Here is a 21,471-nt window from a genome sequence, read left to right on the forward strand (position 1 = left end):
ATTCCTAAGTGCTTGCAAATTTTCTGCTAATTAGCATTCAAAAATATTTGCAACGGTCACTCTGTTGCCGCGAATGGCAACGTTGACGCGTGAATGGCCGCGTTAACAGCTGACTGGCAGAGAAATAGGCTCGCGTACGCACAAAACAAAAAAAAATACATATTTTGCTAAGTAAATAAGTTGAGAAATCGGGTTGCCGTTTTTTTTTTTTTACCACGCAATGAACAACGGACCAAACGATCCTGCTGCTTCGCGCCGTGCCCAGCCAGGAGACAGAAGCGCTGCCAGCGTAGCCATACCCATTGACAGCGACGGCGACGACAATGAGTCAACGACGGCTGAGCACGATTACCTGCTGCCAGCGCCGACGACGTCCTTGTCGCTAGCGACCGCGGCACAGCCCTTAACCGGACCAAATACCAGCACAAGCATTAATCTGGAGCACGCCAACACGCAGCCAGCGCGCAGCAGCAGCATTGGTGGCGGCCGTCCCGCTGGCAGCAACATTCTGTCCACGCTCCTGGCCCGACAGCGCTCCTTTACGCCGATCAGCAGCACGCCGGTGCGTGTGACCACACAGATGAATCGCCGCTTGCAGCAGTCCCGCAGTGTGGGTGCCAACAGCGGCAGCTTGGAGGACCCGCCGGCACAGGCGGCCGTCTCGTCGGCAGGGAATGTGCGGCAATTGGGCTTCTGGCGTGTCAATCTGAACGAGATGTTCTCGCTGTCGACGGCACCCTCGACCGAGGCGCTGCGCTCCTTTATAGCACATTCCAATTTTCGCTACCAGCCAACAGCTGGCAATGTGGTGCCACCAGCAGCGGCAGCCGCCGCCGCCGCCGCCGCTGCCTCTGTGCCCGGCGACAATACACACATATTGATCAACCAGAATCAGCTAGCGAGCCAAAACGAACCGGAGGCCAGCACCAGCGCGTCGATACCCTCGCGCATGGGCGGTTACAGCAGCGCCGGCATGGGCCGCAGCATCTCCCTGCGTGAGGGCGAAATGCAACAGGCGCGCCACAGCCTCAGCGGTCGGCACAATGCCAGCGTGATTGGCCTGACAACACCGGCAGCGGCGTGCATAAATCCTCCTGCTTACGATGCGGCACATCCGGATGCAGTCACTGTTGCTGGCGGCGCTGCAAATGCCGCTGCCGCAGCGTCCGATGGTGACAGCAGCCCGAATGCCAATATTGGCCATCAGGCGGCGCACGAGAATAACGCAGACGATGATCACATCATCACGGATATGGTGGTGCAGGTGCTGAGCCACTTTGTGCGCTATTTGCCCATCATTTGCATACTGCTGATCAAGTTCGTGCACGATCATCTGCTGGGCATACTCGATCTCCTGCTGCTGCAGACCATCATGTACAATGTGAATCGTTCGTTGCGGCATCAAGTCTCGCGGCTGGCCCAGAAGAACTATGTGGTGCTGCTGCGTGATGCCGGCGTGGTGATCGTCGTGGTTACCCTGCGCATGTACTTGGCCACAGCGCCGCCGGATCCCCTGGGCTTGATTGTGCCACCGCCCAAGATCTATCAAACGGTCGATGTCTCCACTACGCACTACAAAACGGACAACGGCCACACGAATGGACTCAACGACAGCCCCTCGACCACGTTCCAGTGGAGCGCCGAGCTGGCCAAGAGCTCGGCCAACGATACAACTGTGCCAAAGGTCATTCCGCTGGGCATGCTCCTCTACTATGTGGCCATCAGCGATCTGCTGCTCAAGCTGCTCACCATACTCATCAAGATCTGCATAACCCTGTTGCCCATGCATGTGATACGACTGAAAGTGCGCGTAAGTAAAATGAATGAAGGCCTGCCATCAATCCTTAAGCCTAATCCTTTTCCTTATAAGCATATATATACATTTCCCGACTCTGAACAATTTAATTTAATTTAATTTGGGACGGAGCTTCAAATCTATTCAATAAGGTAACAAAAGTCGGAACTAAACCGTCACATCTCAAATGAAATTCCATGAAGAGCTTTGCATATGATATTGCACCCTAAATTCCCCAACTGAAGTCCACATTTATCTATTGCAGGCTCGTCTTTATGTCTTGGTCGAATACATATCGCAATTCTATCGCGCACTGGCTCCAATCACACAGTGGTTCCTGTTTCTGTACGAGTCCTACTCGGGCCTTGAGGTCATCTCGGGCGGCCTGTTCTCGTCCCTGTATATTGGTGCGAAAATCTTTGAGCTGCTGGAGCGGGGCAAGTCCCTAAAGAAGGCCATTTCAACATTTCGACGCAATATTGTAAGTAGCAAAAAAAAAAAAAAAACAAAGACTTTAGCTTTAAATGTAAACCGCAAACAAGGGTGGAAAATGCGTGGAAATTGTATAAAGCAATGTTTTTGTAAACTATTTAAGCGAATGCAACATTATTTTTAAATATCTTAGAGGGCATTATCATAAAAAAAAGATAAGTTCCTTAAAGATCAAAGTTTCTTCTTCCTTTTTTTGGATTTTGATATCCCAGCTTTAACTGGGGAAATGTAAAATATATAAATATATGCTCTTCCACTCGATTTTCATTTTGTTTTAACAATTTTTGTTAATCTTCAACATCATTTATAGCATATTTAAGCAAATAATCTTTTATTTAATGTCTGTCAACTTTTTTTCGTTAGGACTCGGAGCGGCCGCCCACAAAGGACGAACTAGATGCCGCCGGCTCCGTGTGTCCCATTTGCCATGATGCGTACAACTCGCCAATTATACTGGAGTGCGGTCATATATTCTGTGATGAGTGCGTCCAGACCTGGTTCAAGCGTGAGCAAACGTGTCCCATGTGCCGCGCCAAGGTTAGCGACGATCCCGCCTGGCAGGATGGCAGCACAACCTATTTCCATCAGCTCTACTAGGCCGATAATCGGCCGGACTAACTAATTATTCATTCTATTCATGTGTCTATCTATGTATATATAGCTTAAGCTAGCGTTTTTTGCAATGCTGCACAATTGTTTATTTAGATTAACAGTTATTAATTATTAAATATACCTATTGTATTTAATGAGAACATGTTTACTTTGGCTTGCGGCGCTTGGCGGCGGCTGCTGCAAAGGATTGCGCCTCGAAGTAGTCGCCATCGCCGCTGGTGGCCTTCCTGTTGATATCGCAATGCCGCTGTTTACTCACGATTTCCTCGAGTATCTCGCTGTCGCCTTTGATGAGGCGCGTCCGGCCCGTCACGGGGTCCACCTCACGGCGTATTTGGCTCTGCCGGCGCTGGTACTCCTCCGGCGTTTCCGGGGCGTGCGATTTGCTGTTCATCAGCGCTTAAATGTGTGCAAGGTGTAAACATATTTGAGTAGCTGTTGTGTGAAGCACAAAGATGACCCTGACCGACCTATTGGTATGGCGAAGTCCTCCTCGCTGCCGCTGTCGGCTGCCGCAACCAACGGGGTCTCAATCTTTGGCGGTGGCGTGTCCTTTTTCTCTTGCCTCTTTGACTTCTTGGCTTTGTCCTTGTGCTTTTCCTTGTGCTCTTTACGCTTACTCTTATGCTTTTTCTTTGACTTTTTGTCACTTTTGCCCATATTGCTCAATTGTTTACCAAACGACAATAAAAATCAAAAACTGTTGACTGTTGTTTAGCATAAAGCACATTAACTTAACATGTGACTGACATTCTGTTGTTAACACTTTCTAAATCTGGAAAAACAGCTGTTAGCTGAATTTACTTTATTTTCTTGTTAGTCAAAACTAAAGTTGTCTATAACTGACTGCAAGTTTTGAAAAACATGTAATTTAATGCTTGTAACTTAATTTTACAATAGCAATAAGCTATATATACACAGTTTTTAACAATATCAAAAAACCAACCCCTGCCAAATATCTATTAACTTAATAAGGAGGCAGCGATGTAAAAAACTGTAATTGATAAAGATTTTAGTTTGTTTTCCAATCAAATACAATTCACATTGCAGTCGTTTATTGTTTTTTCAAATTGCCACTTTATTATGAAGAATACATTCCACTGCCATAAGCACAATTAACAAGAAACTAGTTTTCGGGAATATTTTTCAAAAATAAGCTGGTCACTCTTCGCTTGTGTTTTGATTTTGTATGGAACAGCTGATTTTCTATCGATAATTTGAGAGAAAACAAATAAAAAACATCAATTAAAATACACATGAAATGAAATGTTGAATTAAAAAGTGAGGCAAAAGCTATGTTTTATTGAATTATCTATACCGCAGCCAATAATTGTCGAACTTAAAGCCATTCGCCCCGAGAAACGTGCTGGTGTTGCAAAACGCCGTCGATTCAAACACATTTTACAGCACTAAATTATTTACGTAGCACGCCGATAAAAACCATTAAAATCAAAAAAGAGCCGAACATCTTGTCAACTATTTACCAACTGGACGCATTCAACGACAACAACAGGCCACGCGACTGAGCAAGCTCCACAGACGCTTCAAACGGCGGCCAATTAGCCAAACGCGACAAATTCGTGTTCTGGACAGCACACACACACGCACGCACACCCACAAACAAACGCAACGACCACGCAAAACCAAAAGGAGCTGAATTTAAAAGAACTACAACAACAGCAACAACAACAACAACATATTGCGATTTGGCAACCAGACAAGTACAACAACAAACGGGCAAAAAAAAAAAAACTGTGCAACGTGCACGCCAACAAAGTACAACAAATAATTCTACGCAACCAGCGCCAAAGGCCAGCTAGCCGCAAATCCAACAAAAACAACAACAACAACAACAAGAGAAACAAAAGTAGAAGTAGAAGCAACGGCAGCAACAGTCGGCGCGGCAAATCAGCGAGAGGCAACAACAAAACAATAACAAACATTAAGACGTTGTCCAGGGAAACGGCGCAGTTGAGGCAACCCAGCATTAGCATGGAGAAGGTCGCTAGCAAACAATACGAATCGTAAGTGGAAACCAATTTGGGGCAACATCTTCGCCAGCGTTTGTTAGGTTATGTTCTAATCATGGCTGCAAATCCCCCCCAAAAAAAAAACAGCTAGGTTCCCTTGCCTGCCTTTAAGCTTAGCTTTGACCAGGCCCGTTGCTGCACATTTTAGCCAGGCTATTCTTTTAAGTGAAAGAATTCAATTATGAATTTAATTTCAATCAAGTAGGATAACAATTATTAATTTCATAGCCATGCCTAGGTCCTGCTGCCCGATAACATTAGATTGAAAAAAAAAAAAGTGTTAGAAAAGGTTGGAAAATACGTTACGATTGGGGGGGGGGGCTATTTTTGAAACCAACTGGACTTACATCCCGTTCGAATATAAAGAAAACACAAATTGAAATCCTAGGTTCGAACCAGTTCTGTCCCTGTGCTTGTCATCCAAATGGTTAATAAACTTTTTGCAACCCAAAACAACCAAAAGCAATTGCCCAAAAGCTAGTTGTCCTCCTCGTCGGTCTGCCGGAAGAGTATGTCGGCAGTGAGCTCCTCGTTCTTGTCGCAAGCCAGATAAATGGGCAGAACCACGTCACGATCAAAGCCCAGCGCCATCAGTCGCTCCACGGCTGCTTCCTCCTCATGGCTGAGCGAGCCCGTCAAGTGGGCCGTCGGCTCGTTCAGCATGGATATGAACTCCTCCTGATTGCTGCGTATGGCCTCAAAGGCGGCCGGATCGCTCTCCCGCAGATGCGTCAGCACCAGCTCCAGCAGTTCCGGATTCTGGCGTATCAAATCGCGCACATGCGCAAAACGCGGATCGGTTGCCAAATAATTGAGATGCTCGGCTGTCTCGCTAATCACGCTCGACTCCGCCGGGCTGGAGGTTGTAGTTGTTCCGTTCATTGCTGTTACATGGCTGCTGGGTATGCCCGTGATTAGGTACTCGATGGCGCGTTCCGGATGATTGAAGCTGGCGCTCAAAGCGGCACGCACATCCTGCTCCTCGTAGCCCATGAGCATTAGGTCGCGCACGCGCTGCTCATCGGGCGTAACGGAGGGTCGCGGCGGCTCCGCTGGCTGCACTATCTGCTCTGGATGGTGCTCCTGCCTTGGCTCCGACTCCGGCTCTTGCACGTTGGCACTCCTTTTAGTCATTAGCACTATGAACCTGTCCTCCTTAATGTTGTAGTCGGCCAGCGGCAGATCGTCCTGCATAATGCGTCCGCCGTAGATCAGCTGCAAGCTCTCCACCGGCTGTGTTATCTCCGGCAACTGAACCAGCCGTTGCTTCAGCTGGATTACCTTCTGTTTGTCATCCTGCAGCTCTAGGGAGATTGTCTTCTGGTCCAGCGTGCGGATCGACAGCTTCATGTTGCGTTACGTGAAGCCGTATATATATATATATATATATATATATATATATAAATATGTATATAGGAGCTGTATATTTGTATTTTAGTCTAGGGAACTGTCATAGTTGTTGGGCTTATTTTAGTTTCAAGTTTTGACTGGGACTAATTTGAATAGTCTGATACGACATACTTATCAAACGTGTTATGCCATCACCATTGCGTTGCAGGAAAATCTGGCCAGATATTGTCGATAGCGATGACAGCGATGTGGAAAATGAAATAGATGTTGACAAATTGCCCCCACTGGAGGTGGGGCCCAATGAGAACCGCCTGCAGCACACATACTGCCTCTGGTTCTCCCGGAAGGGCACACAACGAGCGGCCACCGACTATAGCAAATCGCTGCATGTGGTCGGGCGCTGTGCCAGCGTGCAGCAATGGTGGTCACTCTACTCGCATCTGATACGGCCGACGGCGCTGAAGCCCTATCGGGAGTTGAGTCTCTTCAAACAGGGCATCAAGCCGATGTGGGAGGATCCGGCGAATAGTAAAGGCGGCCAGTGGGTCATACGTTTGCGAAAGAATAAAATTGAGCGCGCCTGGGAGAACGTCTGCATGGCCATGCTGGGTGAGCAATTTCTGGTTGGCGATGAAATCTGCGGCATTGTGCTGCAAACAAAGTATCCGGTAAGTGCGAAACTTGTATTTACTTACAACAAAAACTTCATTCATTTAACTGAATGCCTGAAAGCAATATTTAAACGACGAGCGAATTTGGCGCGCGTGTCAGTGCTGCGAAACGTCGCAGTGTGCACATTTATCGATGAGCTATCGATACAGAATTGTGTTTTTATTTTTATTAACATGCGTTGGCATTTGTTTACATTTGTATGGCCGTCTGTTTGGTTCTGCAATATACAAAAACGTGCTTCATTGTTTGCACAAATGTTATAGCTCTCTTTCAGCTGCAGTTTTTAACCGCATTAATTGCAAGTGCCGGCTTTCCATTCATAAAATTGCTCTCGCCGTTCATCCACGAATGAGCGTGCGAAGTGAACCGTGCAGAAATTAAGTTCCACAAACAAACCGAATGCTGGTCGCTGCTGGTTGTTGTTGTTGTATTGTAGCGGCATTTCAGTGCTGACGTAACGTCAGTGCTTTCGGTATTATTTGGTGCATTTCTGCTAACACTGTTGGTATTTTTTTAGGCGTCGTGTCGCAACAAAAGTGAAAACAAAAAACCAGTAGCAAAAGAAAACGAAAAAAAAAATTACCACAAACTTTTATATTTTGCAACAGTCTCGTAACTGTGCAATCAAGGTTGGCGTTAAAACAATTACAATTTCAACGAAAAGTGAATGTCTGAATAAATACTTCACAAAATAGCATGATAGCAATGAAAACTTTGCCGCATCTGCGTTTTGTGTGTCCCATGTCAGTAAACAGATAGAGCAAGAGAGAAGCTATCAACAAACGCCGAATACTACAGCCCAAGGCAATAGTAAATCGAGCGAATTCTCCCAATTGTGAGACTGAGCGCAATCGCACTCAGCACATAATCCACATTAAAAAAACAGCAGAGCAAACCATCGCCGTCGCAACGGTCTTGCTTGCACCGGAAGGCGACGCGTGTTTCAGATTGACGAGAGCCAGCAACGCGTCGAGTGTGCTTTTTAGCGACGTGCGCGTAAAACAAAAGGCGACAACGACATACTACAACAAAGTAACAAAAATCAGCAGGGAGAAAACGAAAAAGGCAAAGAGAAAGAGCGACAGACACAGAGAGAGGGAGAGAGAGAGAGTGTGTGTGTGTGTAAATGGATGCTTGCCACCCACAGCACTAGCGGCGAGAAAACCAAAGCGAATGTGTGAAGTGCCCGCCGACTAAATCACTCACACATGCAAACACATACACAAATACAATCAAACGACACATAGACACGCTCGCACGCAAAATAAAACAAAACGGAACGCAGAGAAAAAACGCCCACCGTACAGCCCTGCCTCACCCCCCCTTCCGTTTGCCGCTAGCGCGTGTTTTCGTTGCCAGAAGCAACCATCACGTCACAGTACCCTAAGCGGTCGAAGAAGAGAGCCGCCGCCGTTGGAGCCCTGCGCAGAAATCGATTTTTTTTTTTGCCCATTTTCGTACGTGTTTCGCGTACGAAGTCAACCTCAACCGAAATTCGTTTAAAACAAGCACGCATTGTCTCCAAATGTGTGCAAATGAGAGGTAAGCAGCTGCAAACGCACTGCAATTGCGGATTCGTGAGAACATAGCCAAAAGCGAATAGGTTAACTGCAGCGCGATCGATCGAGGCGAAACTAAAACCGAAACCGAAACCGATGCCGAAAACGAAAACGACGCACACCCTGCCTGCCCCGCCCACCCGCGCGCTTTAAGTGATTGTGAATGTGAATGCGAATGCGTGCGCAAATGCAACGGCGATCGACAGCCCAAAATAAAGAGAAAAGCAAAAAAAAAAATAAGCAACAAATATAAATAAATAAAACAACAAGCAAAAAAAAGTGTGTGCTAAAAAGCTGTTCGGGCATAAATCCTACGCATTGTTAAAATTTATCTGTGCACAGGCAGCAGCAGCAAAAAAAAAAAAAAAAAATAATACATATATATAAAAGCAATTTCTTGTTGCTGTTTTTTAAGCAATCGCCGTGAGTCATAATTTAACGCTTTTATTGTTGCTTGACTTAGCTGCCTGGCATTGAGGTGCTCGCTGCGTCGCTCTCTTTGCGCGCTCTTCGCTCTTCGCTCTTGAGCGCAAAGCACGCGCGCCGTTAACGAAAAAAAAGGCTAAAAGGAAAAGCGAGCTAGAATTCTTGTACATATTTAAGAATATATTTATATATATATATATATATATGTATGTATGCATGTATGTGTGTAAGCGAAGTGAGTTGCGTGTAAAACAAGAAGAAGCAGCAACAAACAAAAACTAAGGCCAAGTGTTTAGCTGAAGTCGTATTTATTTAGGGCATGCGAAAAAACCATTTAGCGGTCACAAAAACCAACGAAAAATCAATAGTCGAGAGTGTAAGCAGCAGAAAATATACAAAAAATAAAGCAATAGCAAAAGCGTGCAAACAAGTTAAGCAACAAACGCTGCAAAAGTTAACAGTTAACTGCTAAACGAAACAGCAACAACAACAACAACAACAACAAACGCAAAGCCAGAGCTTACGTAAAAAGCTCGCACGAAACTGTAAATGCAACTGCAACTGCATACGAAATAATCAATCTGCCATTATTAAAAAAAAAAATTAAAAAAACATAATAATTATCAACGAATTAAAGAGTACAACAAAGCGCAAAGAATAACAGAAATAAAAGTAACGGTAAAAATCAACTAGTTGACAGCATGACGAAAGACAGATTGGCCGCCTTGCATGCCGCGCAGTCGGACGATGAGGAGTCGGAGGATGTGGCCGTCAATGTGGATGGCCATGATTCGTATATGGATGATTTCTTTGCCCAGGTGGAGGAGATACGCGGCATGATTGACAAGGTCCAGGACAATGTTGAGGAGGTGAAAAAGAAACATTCGGCCATATTGTCGGCACCACAATCCGATGAGAAGACCAAACAGGAACTGGAGGATCTAATGGCCGATATCAAGAAGAACGCGAATCGTGTGCGCGGCAAACTCAAGGGCATCGAACAGAACATTGAGCAGGAGGAGCAACAGAATAAATCATCGGCCGATTTGCGTATACGCAAAACGCAACATTCGACATTGTCCCGTAAATTTGTTGAGGTCATGACCGAATATAATCGCACCCAGACCGATTATCGGGAGCGCTGCAAGGGCAGAATACAGCGTCAGCTGGAGATCACAGGTCGTGCGACCACCAACGAGGAGCTCGAGGATATGCTCGAGCAGGGCAATTCCGCCGTCTTCACCCAGGGCATCATCATGGAAACGCAGCAGGCCAAGCAAACGCTGGCCGACATTGAGGCACGGCATGCGGACATCATGAAACTGGAGACGTCCATCAAGGAGCTGCACGACATGTTCATGGACATGGCCATGCTGGTCGAGTCCCAAGGCGAGATGATCGATCGCATCGAGTATCATGTGGAGCACGCCATGGACTATGTCCAGACCGCAACTCAGGATACCAAAAAGGCGCTCAAATATCAAAGCAAAGCGCGACGAAAGAAGATCATGATACTCATCTGTTTGACCGTCTTGGGTATCTTAGCGGCTGCCTATGTTAGCAGTTATTTCATGTAAATGCAATTACTTAAACACACACACACACACACACACACATACACTTAGACACACATAGATACACACACACACACACACACACTCGATGTCTGTTTAGGATGTTGTGCAACCCACCCAGAAATGATTCAATACAAAGTTTAAGCGACCCTTGCCAGTGAGCTACACACCCACACACACACACACACACTTGATAATTTAGGCTCTATAATTAACAAGAGATAAACAATATATACATATATACATATATATATATATATGAGAACGCATTATATAGCTAATTTGTATTAGTTTAGAAAAGTCTTGAGTCTAGCGGCAAAAGTGCGCATATTTGTTGTTATTGGGCGCAGGATATGTATATCCTTATGCTCAACACACACACACACACACAATAATATATATATATAATATGTATATGTATATATTAGAAGCCGATTTAAACACAAAACCGAACAAACCAAACGAGAAGCAATTAATAGAGTCTAAAGAAAAATAAAACATATAGACATGCAAATATATGATCAAAATTGCAATTAATAATATATATATATAGTAAAGAAAATATTGTTAAAAATGCAAAGCAAAAAAAAAAAAAAAATCTTTAATTTTTATTGATTTATAATGTTTCTTTTTTTCACAATTTAAAATTTCGGTCATTTTGCATTTTGAAGCTAAATCTCAATTGCGTTTTCTTTGTAGATTCTCGCAGTAAACAAAAATCTCCCTGTATAACTTCTTGAATATATATTTATTAAACAATTAATGCTATATGTACATATATATTACTATATATATATAACTATAGTGACTATTTACGAAATGCTATTAACCCAATCGTGTTCATATGTATCGAATGCACATTACACAAACTATACATAGAGATCGTTTGTACTTTATGGATATATATATATATATATATATATATATATCTATCAGTTGAGGAAGCATATTTGAATAGAAATAATCTGCGACAGACACGTACTGCAATATTGCCGGACTTCAATTAAACGTTTAACTATTATTTTAAAGTTGATTATTTAGTTTGTTGCGCAAATAAATGTTCAACATTTATCTCCATTAAAAACGGGTTTGTTTTCTGTTTTTTGTTTTATGCTTTTCCTTTTTCCGTTGTATTTAAAAAAAAAAAACAATTTTTTTTTTGCCGCATTGCGAAAACAATTTAATGGCAACTCAAATTGTTTATTTATGCTCAAAAAGTTTATTAGCACTCAAAATTTCTCAATCAATTTGATTTAGTTCTTTGCCCTGATCACGCACACACACACACACACCTTCACACACGCCTTTCATATAGCTAAACACCTGCAATATTAACCCACTTTTTTTGTTTATTTCTCTTCTTTTTTTTCGCTTTTATTTCTGCAAAACTCAAAACACATGACTAACAACAACAACAACAACAACTACAACAAACGGATCTTTGTTTAAACTAACCCACAACTGCATGCTAAAAATTATTAACATTTTATTATTTTTTTGTATAAAATACTTAAACTCATGCACAATAGAATCAAAGCAAGCAAGTAGCAAGACATATTTGTAGCGAAATGTATTTGAAACGAAAACAAACAAAAATTCCAAGAGAAAAACAACAACGAGCAGAGCTAACTTCATTTCTAAGGCAAGTTTTTCTTTTCTTAAACACACCTGAAACGAGAGTTTATGCAATAACAACAACAACAACAAGCAACACCTTTACAAAAAAAAAAAACAACAGCAAATTATCAAAAACACAAAACGCAACAACTTCGTGCATCAAGTCGCATTCAATGTGTTTTCTCAAGCCCAACAACAACAACAACAACAACAGCAACAGCAGCAACAAAAAACCAGCAAAAATAATACAAAATAAACAAAAACGCGTACGAAAAATAAATATATAATATATAAATTCGACGTATAAACCCAGTGTTTAGCCTCAGGGCCAACGTCTCCTACGTCTTCTCTCCACCTGCAGCTGCCAAGCGTCATTTTTCCAACAGAGGTGAGTAATTGTTTTTTTTTCTTTTCTTTTCTTTTTCCATCTCTCTACTATATAATGTTTTGCCCGTAAAAAAAAAAACAGCAGTGCCTCGTCAAGCCCATATTCCATGCATCTAGGGTATTGCTCTGTGTCTATCTTTTATTAGAGCGCGCGAAATTGTCGCCTAGTTTGTGGCTAATGCGCATTGCTAATGCCATAATTATCTATTAAATGTTCTACTTATATGAGCCTGAAAATTGAATATCAATTATATAGTATAGAGCGCAAGAGTTAATTGGGTTCGTGAGAGTTAATGCGCACAATGATTAGATTGTAAGTCAATTCAATTGATGGGAAAATGCTCAACTGGCAAACTATTAAAATTAATGTAATTAAAATGAATGTAATTAAAATGAATGTCATTATATATGCGACGAGTCATTTTAAAACATATTAGGCGTACACAAAATCTATATTCATATCAATGTATTTCTAAACGAAGTGTAGATTGGGCGAGTCTTTCATTAAGTATGTGCGATAAAGTTGAAAACAATAAATATTTTACGCTATTATCGGTTAGTCTGGACAAGATAAGAACTATCTATACATTAAGACGTTTCCAAACAAACAGAAACTAGAGCTAATGCAATTAAATAGATATATTTCGAATATTTATAATCTGGGTGAAGTTAGGAACTGGATAACACATATATGGAAAGAAATTTTGAGGCATTCTCAATGGCTATAAGTGTTTAGACTTTTGTCTCGGACACAACTTCCACCCCATATAGTATATATATTTATATTCTTGATCAACATCAATAGCCGAGTTCGTCTTACTCTTTATCTCCGTTTATAAAAACTTCGCAGCACATATGTTGAACCCAGCTAGATCGGATAACTATATCTATAGCTGTCATAGGAACTATCGGTCGAATAGTATGTTGTATGAGAAAGTTTTTTGTTTGTCAAGATATCTTACCCAAACTTGGCATTTATTACTTTTACTATGCCTTTTACATATACGCAAAATCTTATCAATATCGGACGTCTATATCATATAGCTGCCATAGGAACGATCAGTCGGAAAGTATGTTGTATGGAAAACTTTTTTGTTTTTTAAGATATCTTACCCAAACTCGATATTTATTACTTTTACTATGCTCCCCATATTTTTGCAAAATCCTATTAATATCGGAAGACTTTAAAAGCAATTTAAAGGAGAGTTGCAAATTATTATTATAAATATACCCTGGAAATGAAAGCTGCTTTGAGTCAGCTTCTTGTTGTCTTATAAAATATAAAGAAAGGTTTTTTTTTGTTTATTTATTTTTTTTTTTAATATTCTCAACAAGTGTCGATTTGTCATGCATTGTACGCTCAACCCACACTCACAACAGTTAGCACAGTTTGTTCTCCATTTATCTTTCGACATATATTACTTTTATATATTTGCTGTTAGAATTTGACGAGATGATCTCATATTATCGAGTCATTTTGTTCCTCAAGAGTTGCGAGTATCAACTGACGTTCATTTAATATTTATAGATCTTGCAAAACTTTTCGACAGTCATCATCATCATCATTTTTCACAGCTCTCTCTGTAAGATATCTTTTTTTTGGTTAGGGATTCGCTTTGATGCACGTTTTCATTAATCTAAAAACTTCGTGCCAACTTCCTGTCGGCGCCAGCATAAGCCAAATAAACTAAATAAACTGACCCCAATGTGACTCGGACACTCGGACTCCGCCCACATTTGGCGGGTGCTTCGAATAGTTTATAGGGTTGAGTCATCAGTTCATCAAAAACTGACACATCCAGCGATAAGTGCGGAGAAAACTATTTACATTTTGTGTTAATTAGTTATTAAAAGCTTATTGTTCCACATAAAAAAAAAAAAGCTAACATTCCCAATGAATGAATGAATCATGCGATAGCAAATAAAAATTGATAAGCATTTAGTCGAGGGCCTTTTTTTTGTATTATTATTTTATTTCGGCTGATTGTGAGAGCACAAATGTTGGCATTTCTCAAAAAATTTCTTCAATGTTTCTACTCAAAATGTGCGTTAAGCTAGTCGAGCTTAACTCTTTGTCAAGCTCTTAACTCGGAGACTCTTTTCTCGCTCTCTGCCTCTTCTTTCGCCTGTGCTTATATGTAAATGTATTTGTTTTTTTCTTCTTCTATGTTCTGCCTTGTTGCTCACCATTCACTGTTTGGCTTTTTTTTTTTGCCTATGCATAGAATCAGGTTTTTATACTTGAGCAAAATGTCTTGCAGAGTTGTTCATAAACTTAGCTAAGTTGTTTTTTACATAATTACTAGTTGAGTTGTCTTTGTAAAAGCTTTTTCAACACTGGCTAAGTGCGTGTTAGCGGTCAAGTGTTGTAAAAGTCTATATAAAATGAATCATTGCAAAAACCAAATCGTAACAATTTTCACTGTAGCTATTTTCACATGAAGAGTAAGACGAAATTGTGGGCAATTCCACCCGCATGTGTGGAAAAGTAGCGAAAATCGTTTTTATGAAACATTTTTGTTTCGCAAACATATTCAAAGCTCTTAAACAAACATTTTTTCTTCAGCTGCAAAACTTGGTTCTTTATCAAGATGAATAGCTTCCAATTTTCCACGAGTGTGTACTAAATTTTTAAGCACAAAATGTTTCACGGGCAACGCCGGGTAATACTCGCGAGCTATATATATGATACGACTTGTCAACTGTAAAGCTTATCTATATCATTTTCCAACACTTGTGAGCACTTGACAGGGTATCTGGAGTGCGCACACTCCCAAACATATTTTTGCCAGTTGATTTTCGTTTTGGGCCTTTACACTTGAATTTTTTGACGCAACACGGAGTCCACTCGAAGGTACCCGCAGCCCAGCACAAGAGCAACTCTTGAGCCTTACCTGAGCACAGCACCTGCCCCTATTTCGGGCGACGGGCAACGAGTCATGAAATCAATTTATGTATGTATTTAGCTTAGTGCTGTTTTGCTTGCTTTCTTTATTTTTCTTCTGTTGCTTTTTTGTTTGTGTGTGTGTGTGTGTTTTTTTTTTTGTGCCGTTTTTATTACAATTGCCTCTGGCCATCTGCCCGCTGACGTAGTCTGTGAGTTTGTTGGCCAAGAGCATGGCTAACGATTGCTGCCATTTCACTAAACACCCAACTCTTCCTGTCTGTCTGGCTATTTCTGTTTTCTCCTCTGCTGTGCGACATTGGCAACTTTTATTTTTTTTTCACACAGCTGATGAGTCATGAAACTTGCCACATGAAGTTCCTGTTTTAAGATCTCATAGATACATTTCTATTCTTTACAATATCTTCATTTTTTTACGAACTTCACATCTCACTTCACATAGCTGTACTTAAACTTATTGTTATAATATATTTTGGCATGTCTTTGACAAATTTTTTATTATTTCAAACTTATATCAAAGGAGAAAATTCGTAAAATTGAGTGCATAAAATGCTTTGCGACGTTTGGCTTAAGAATGTGCTGGGCTGGAACGGAAGAGTAAAGTATGTTAAGTATATTTTTTATTCAATAAACATATATTTAAAGTATTTTAAGCTAACGTTTGTTGCATTCGATCGAAATTCTGGCAAAAGGTGTGAGCCAGTTTTCTTTTTTTTCCACCCCCTTTTTTTGGCCAGGCCGAAACTCAATTTGAGCCTGGCCTGACCAAACAGCTAGCAGGTGTAAATTCATCGATTTTTGTTGTTGTTGCTCTTCTTGTTGTTGTATTCCCAAAAGCAAGCAGTTTTGTTAATTGAAAACAAATTTTGAGAGCGCTGCGCCAACCAAGGACGGGTCCATCTGCTGCACTATCTAATACATATATGTGTATATGTGCGTGTGTGTGTGTGTGTGTTTTGTGTGTGCTTAAAAAAAAAGGCAAGGGTAACCACAACTATTTAATTGCCTAGCTTGAAAGCAAATTTTAATAAAATATTATAGTAAAAAAATGCCTATAAAAAGCTAACAAATGTTTCAAATGCATTTTGATTAACTATAAAGGGTATTAGTTTATAATAAATAATATTTGTAGACACTAATTGAAGACTTTTCTTTTGTTAACTAAATGAAAAAAAAACATTTGGATTAATGCGATACATTTTAAAATTATCATAAACCTAGTTTCGGAATAGCTGAAAATCAAGAAGAGAAAACCAATTTAGGTACATATTTTTTAAAATTTTAGTGCACGAAGTATCTATATATATTTATATGTATATAGCCTGTACCTTGTACTAAGTGAAAGACGGAATCGAATTGGAGATTCACAGAAAATAAAGGCACTTGACCCTTTTTTTTTATGCGTGTGCTCTTGCTGTTGCTGGAACTCCAACGGAGTTCATTCGCCTGCTTGGCAAAAGGAACCTTTGACCCAACTGGGCGCGGCGCTTGGTTGGCTGACTATATGCATGTGCGTGTGTGTGTGTGTGTGTGTATTTAATGTGGCAACAACAACTGGCGCTGAAAATAATACCGAGTGCCCGAGGGCTGTTAACGAGCAGCCCATTTAAAATAGCAAACGGGTCCAGAAGGCCAGTTTTTAAAGTTGGGCTACAGTTTTTCTTTGTGCCATTATTTATTTAGTTTTTTTTTTGTTTATAGGGTTCCCAGGTAAGGGCTTGATTCAGCGAGGCGAACCGAGCAATATTCACAATACTTTTACATTGAAAAGCCGAACGCTTTTCATTCGTTAGGGTTATATTTTTGTTGATTTTCACTTGCACAAGTAACTGTTAAGGAGGGAAAGCTAAAGAAAATATTAATTTAAGCCTTTTCGTGCTTTCGAAAGGCAACATGTGCATTTATTTGAAACTTTAAGCTAATTGTCCCCAAAACTAGTTTTGTTTTCCCAAGCCCAATTAAAGCGAGAAAAGCTCAGGGAAAGCTGCTCGAATTGCAGGTTCATTTGCATCTGGCATTGTGTGTGTATGTGTGTGTGTGTGTGGCAAAAACTTGGCCCTTCTGCCAGGCGCAATCAACGAAAAAGCACCGACTAATTAGGGAACTGAACCAAGCGGGAAATGGAAGTGCACAAGGAGCGCGGCGCACGAAGCGGGGCTGAGTTGGCCACAAACCAGAAGACCCAGCCAAGAATTGTGGCCAACTGGGATGTAAGTGTGGCAGTAAAGACTGCCTAACAGACAAAGGCAAAGCAACAGTCCGAAATGCTGAAGGATATAGGAAAAGAGGGCCAGAGAAAGGGGGCGAAAGAGTGGGAGATAGTAGATAGTAGAGAAAGAGTCCTTTGGCACAGAAATTTACTTTAGAACGGACTCTGTCAATGTTAGGCCTACACAACTCTTCTCCTTCATATTGACTCTCAACGTGTTCAACAAAAAGTGAGGAATTTAATTAAGAAATAATAATTATAATTAATTAAATCAATGTGTAGTTAAAAGCAAGCCATCGAACGCGATCTACTGCCACTACTGAACTTCTTCAGCAGCCGAACTTCTTCGATCCCATCAGATAGAGAGAGAGAGAGAGAGCGGCGCCTCCAGGTGAATCATTTAAATACCTTACCGTATTTCATGTTCTCCTGCCCCTTCATTGTAAATAAACATTTTAATCATGCCATAGTTCGCAGTCAGATCAAAAGAAACTAATCGATTCCAGAGCTAAAAATAAAACAAATTAACCTAAGCACATTTAACATTTTCGATAAAGACCAATTCATGTTTTTTTTATAGATTTCAAATAAACAAATTGAAAATATCTATTAAATCTTCATTCTTTCGATCCGGGATATTTGCTTTAAACGGCGAGACTGGCACAGGAACCTGTGATAAAGTAATTAAAGCCTTTGTTAGGGTATTATTTTAGTTGGCATCAAATATGGGTTAATCAGTTAATCCTTTGTTTGCGGCGTGCTGTTCTACTTTCTGAGCTCACTTCAACTGCATTATTTATGCTGCATGTTGCCGTTATATACAGAAAGGACTCGCCGCTCTTTATGCATATTAGCTTTGCTCCTAATTGAGAATTTCAACTGCAGTCGCGATTCCTCGTCAACTGGCGAGCATTTCGTGCTGCAGACTCTGTTACCATGCCACGCCCACTGGGTTGGGGAGGGGGTCACGTTATTCATTTAGTCCTGCGTTGAATGTTTTACGGCCTGCGGCATGTTTAGCATTTAATTTTCTTGGTTTTCCCCGCCTCCGACTGCGATTGTTGATGTTGGTATATGGACCCTATGCCAGATAGTGCATCAGTTGCATTTTTTTTTTGCTTAAAGCTACGCTTATTAATATCTACGAGCTATTAAAAACGGCTATTTGTTGTTTGGGAAAGCAGCATGCGAAATATTGCATGATATCCTTTGAATATGTTATGTGAAAAGTTGGTTGGAAAAGTCTATCAAAAGTTGCGTCTCCTCAACCTATTAGCTAGTATAAAATAATAATAATAATAGTTGATATACCCTTTATATGCTTAAAACCTCTCATAAGCTGACAGCTGACCTTAAAACTTAAAGTCTAGTGTAAGTTAGGTTTTTGGGCGAAGCGAGAGCGCAATAAAGCTTTATCACTCGCTCTGAGAGCGAATTCGCCTCGTTTCGCTTCGACGCAGCTTAATTTAGGCTTAAGAAGTTCAATGACAGTTGGCGTGAAGTGAAATCGAAGTCTTCTAAAGCCAGCAGTTTTCTAAATAATGTTATAATAATATAAGATAATAATAATAATAATATAGTTATTTACTAGTAGTTGGCTGTCCGACTAAAGTCTTATAGCGTATTTCTCATCATGATATGGCCACATTTATTTAACAAAAGTTTTGTTATTTTGAATGTCAGCGACATTTACAAATTCAACAATGAAAATATTCGTCATTTTATGGAAAGTTTTATATTTATTTGTATTTTATTGCTCTTATTTACGAGTCGTCCCTGTCCTTTGCATTGTGGCCCAATTTGTCCAGTGCGCTTCCTGAAGGCGTGTGTGCGTAGTAATGGTCGACGGTTGACTTCCTTCCGTTTTTTTCCGGGCTGTGGCAGCAATTCTCCGTTAAATAACGTTTTTATTAAGCAAGCACATGTACATATATATATGTGTGTGTGCGTCGTGTGTGTGTGCGTGTGCGTGGGTGAATGGGTCTCGCAACGAAACTTCACTTTTGGCTGACATCATATTTATTTTATTACCGTTCAACTACTACGGCTTGCCAATATCAATGGGCGAACATAAAATTCTTGCTGTAAAATTCATTCAGAAGCGAATGGCGATAAAGCACGGGCAGCCCGTGCGGAGGGTACTCTGTCAGGCAACTAGGCGGCAGCAGGCAGCGATGCAGCGTGCTGCCGACGTTGCGGTCACAATGTCACAGCATAGAACTGTAAACAGCGCAACACAATGAAGCGACGCCCCAATACGCATACGCATACGCAAGCAAGCCACAAACAAACACTCATACACAAAATGGAGTCGACATGCGCCTGCCGATAAACCAAGCAGGCAACTGCTCTACCCGCGCGCCTCCTTCCAGCCTAACTAATCCATTTCGCCTGCTATTTTTACCATGCGCAATAAAAACAACAAGCACAACAACAACAACAAAAACAGCAGCGGCAGCAGCAAATCACAAACACGCACACACGCACAGGCACATAGAGGCCGCTCTTTTAAAGCTCGCTGAGCGCAAGGCACCACGCATTGTGCGAACCTTCTTCTTCTCTGAGCGCTCTCTTGCTCGCCGCTCTCTCAATTGCTAAGCTCTGTCGGCTGTGTTTTTGAATTGTCATTGCGTTTGTGGCAGCGCACCGTGATTCGTTGACATTCCTCTGGCAATAAAACTTTAATTGAACATAAATAAAAAATACCAATTGTATTATATTTGCCAAAGTTGAGCCAATTGTCAAAAAAAACAATATTTATTTATTATTATTATTATTTTTTTTTGTGTATTTAACACAGTTTGTATCTAGTTCGGCAAACTGCAACCAGTGTACTCTGCTCTACATTAGTCTGCTTGTGGCTGTATGCGTGTCTGTGCGTTATAAATATAGATATGTGCATAAACTTTTGTGTGCCACTGTGTTAATTTTCACACACTCAAAATGAAGACCAACAGCGCCAAAAAAAAAGAAGAAAAAGAAAACGCCACACAAGCAAAACACGCCACAGCAAAAACAATTTTTTGTCGCCATGTCGTGTCGTCCTTAGGTCCTTCGCAATTGTACCCAAGGCTCAAGCACACCCCCTACCCTCCCGCACTGTGTTGGCCAACAATTTTGCAACAGCCACCCGTTTGCCACTTCCTGTTGTGTCGCGTGCTAGTTTTGCGTGTGGCTGTGTACATTTTGTTGTTTCTCGCTTTATGCTGCACACGCATATATGTATACGCACACACACACACTCACACAGACAGTCGTTTGCATGTATACAGTTTTATGTATGTTGCCCCTATCGTTTTGTGTTGCGGCTGCTTTGGCTGTTCTTTTCATGTGCATGTTTTACGTACGCGAGTGTGTGTGTGTGTGTGTGTGTGTGTTTGAGTTTAATTGCCGTGCTCAGAAGTAGGCTACACAATTTTCAGCGGCAATTTGAGAGCCCTAATACCCAAGCAAAATGCTATTTATAGGACGCAACCAGTCGGGGTTCTAATCAGATTTAACCTGGTCAGCTATTGGCAAAGATTTGCTTGGCCCTGCCGGTTACAATCGCATTATCGTTACTAACGTGGGCGTTCAACGGTGTACGTTGGGCGTGGGCGTGGTCGCCAACACTTGCTGCAGTAATGTGGCTTCGTTTGCACGGCAACAACAACAACAACAACAACAACAACAATGATAAAACAAATGCTTTCCTCTTATCGCCGCTGGCATATCATTTAATTTCCACATTATTTGTCACACAATGACTGCAAGAGGGGCATTCTGCGGGCTGCGTGGCGGTGGGGCAGTGTTAGTGTGTACTAATCTAGCCGCCCGGCGGGCAGGCAGGCAAACATAAAATGT

General features: G+C 41.5%; 5 protein-coding genes across 6 annotated transcripts in view; 3 read left to right on the forward strand and 2 right to left on the reverse strand.

The window, feature by feature from the left end:
• The first annotated feature begins 102 nt into the window (after positions 1 to 102).
• Positions 103 to 3,033, forward strand: LOC6634854 (E3 ubiquitin-protein ligase RNFT1). Its single transcript, XM_002058608.4, has 3 exons — positions 103 to 1,810; positions 2,061 to 2,276; positions 2,651 to 3,033. The coding sequence occupies exons 1-3, from the start codon at positions 221 to 223 to the stop codon at positions 2,882 to 2,884; spliced, it is 2,040 nt and encodes a 679-aa protein (XP_002058644.1). The 5' UTR covers positions 103 to 220; the 3' UTR covers positions 2,885 to 3,033.
• LOC6634855 (ADP-ribosylation factor-like protein 6-interacting protein 4) lies at positions 2,956 to 3,805 on the reverse strand. Its single transcript, XM_002058609.4, has 2 exons — positions 3,370 to 3,805; positions 2,956 to 3,298 (listed from the first exon to the last, which is right to left on the reverse strand). Exons 1-2 carry the CDS (start codon positions 3,557 to 3,559, stop codon positions 3,045 to 3,047), a joined length of 444 nt encoding a protein of 147 aa, XP_002058645.1. The 5' UTR covers positions 3,560 to 3,805; the 3' UTR covers positions 2,956 to 3,044.
• Positions 3,806 to 4,298: 493 nt separating this feature from the next.
• Positions 4,299 to 6,351, reverse strand: LOC6634857 (uncharacterized). The gene has a single exon (XM_002058611.4). It carries the CDS (start codon positions 6,277 to 6,279, stop codon positions 5,407 to 5,409), a length of 873 nt encoding a protein of 290 aa, XP_002058647.1. The 5' UTR covers positions 6,280 to 6,351; the 3' UTR covers positions 4,299 to 5,406.
• eIF4EHP (eukaryotic translation initiation factor 4E homologous protein) overlaps positions 4,789 to 21,471 on the forward strand; it is a 46,394-nt gene continuing 29,711 nt past the window's right edge. For both annotated transcript variants that reach the window (XM_070207263.1, XM_070207262.1), the window contains exons 1-2: positions 4,789 to 4,923; positions 6,488 to 6,947. In XM_070207263.1, the coding sequence (XP_070063364.1) occupies positions 4,892 to 4,923; positions 6,488 to 6,947 (492 nt within the window). In that variant the 5' untranslated portion in view covers positions 4,789 to 4,891. The remainder of the gene's footprint in view (positions 4,924 to 6,487; positions 6,948 to 21,471) is intronic.
• The window catches only part of Syx1A (Syntaxin 1A), a 41,382-nt gene continuing 27,413 nt past the window's right edge, over positions 7,503 to 21,471 (forward strand). The window contains exons 1-2 of the mRNA XM_070207261.1: positions 7,503 to 10,509; positions 12,040 to 12,515. Of these exons, the coding sequence (XP_070063362.1) occupies positions 9,638 to 10,509; positions 12,040 to 12,058 (891 nt within the window). The 5' untranslated portion in view covers positions 7,503 to 9,637 and the 3' untranslated portion in view covers positions 12,059 to 12,515. The remainder of the gene's footprint in view (positions 10,510 to 12,039; positions 12,516 to 21,471) is intronic.

Source organism: Drosophila virilis, chromosome 2 (genome assembly GCF_030788295.1).
Source record: "Drosophila virilis strain 15010-1051.87 chromosome 2, Dvir_AGI_RSII-ME, whole genome shotgun sequence".
NCBI lineage: Eukaryota > Metazoa > Arthropoda > Insecta > Diptera > Drosophilidae > Drosophila > Drosophila virilis.

Excerpts from the sequence above, each read along its gene's own strand:
- LOC6634855 (XM_002058609.4), bottom strand. The coding sequence starts at position 3,559 with ATGGGCAAAAGTGACAAAAAGTCAAAGAAAAAGCATAAGAGTAAGCGT. Across the intron at positions 3,299-3,369 it reads GGACTTCGCCATACCAATAG|CGCTGATGAACAGCAAATCG; the intron begins GTCGGTCAGGGT and ends CACACATTTAAG.
- LOC6634854 (XM_002058608.4), top strand. The coding sequence starts at position 221 with ATGAACAACGGACCAAACGATCCTGCTGCTTCGCGCCGTGCCCAGCCA. Across the intron at positions 1,811-2,060 it reads TGATACGACTGAAAGTGCGC|GCTCGTCTTTATGTCTTGGT; the intron begins GTAAGTAAAATG and ends TATCTATTGCAG. Across the intron at positions 2,277-2,650 it reads CAACATTTCGACGCAATATT|GACTCGGAGCGGCCGCCCAC; the intron begins GTAAGTAGCAAA and ends TTTTTTCGTTAG.
- LOC6634857 (XM_002058611.4), bottom strand. The coding sequence starts at position 6,279 with ATGAAGCTGTCGATCCGCACGCTGGACCAGAAGACAATCTCCCTAGAG.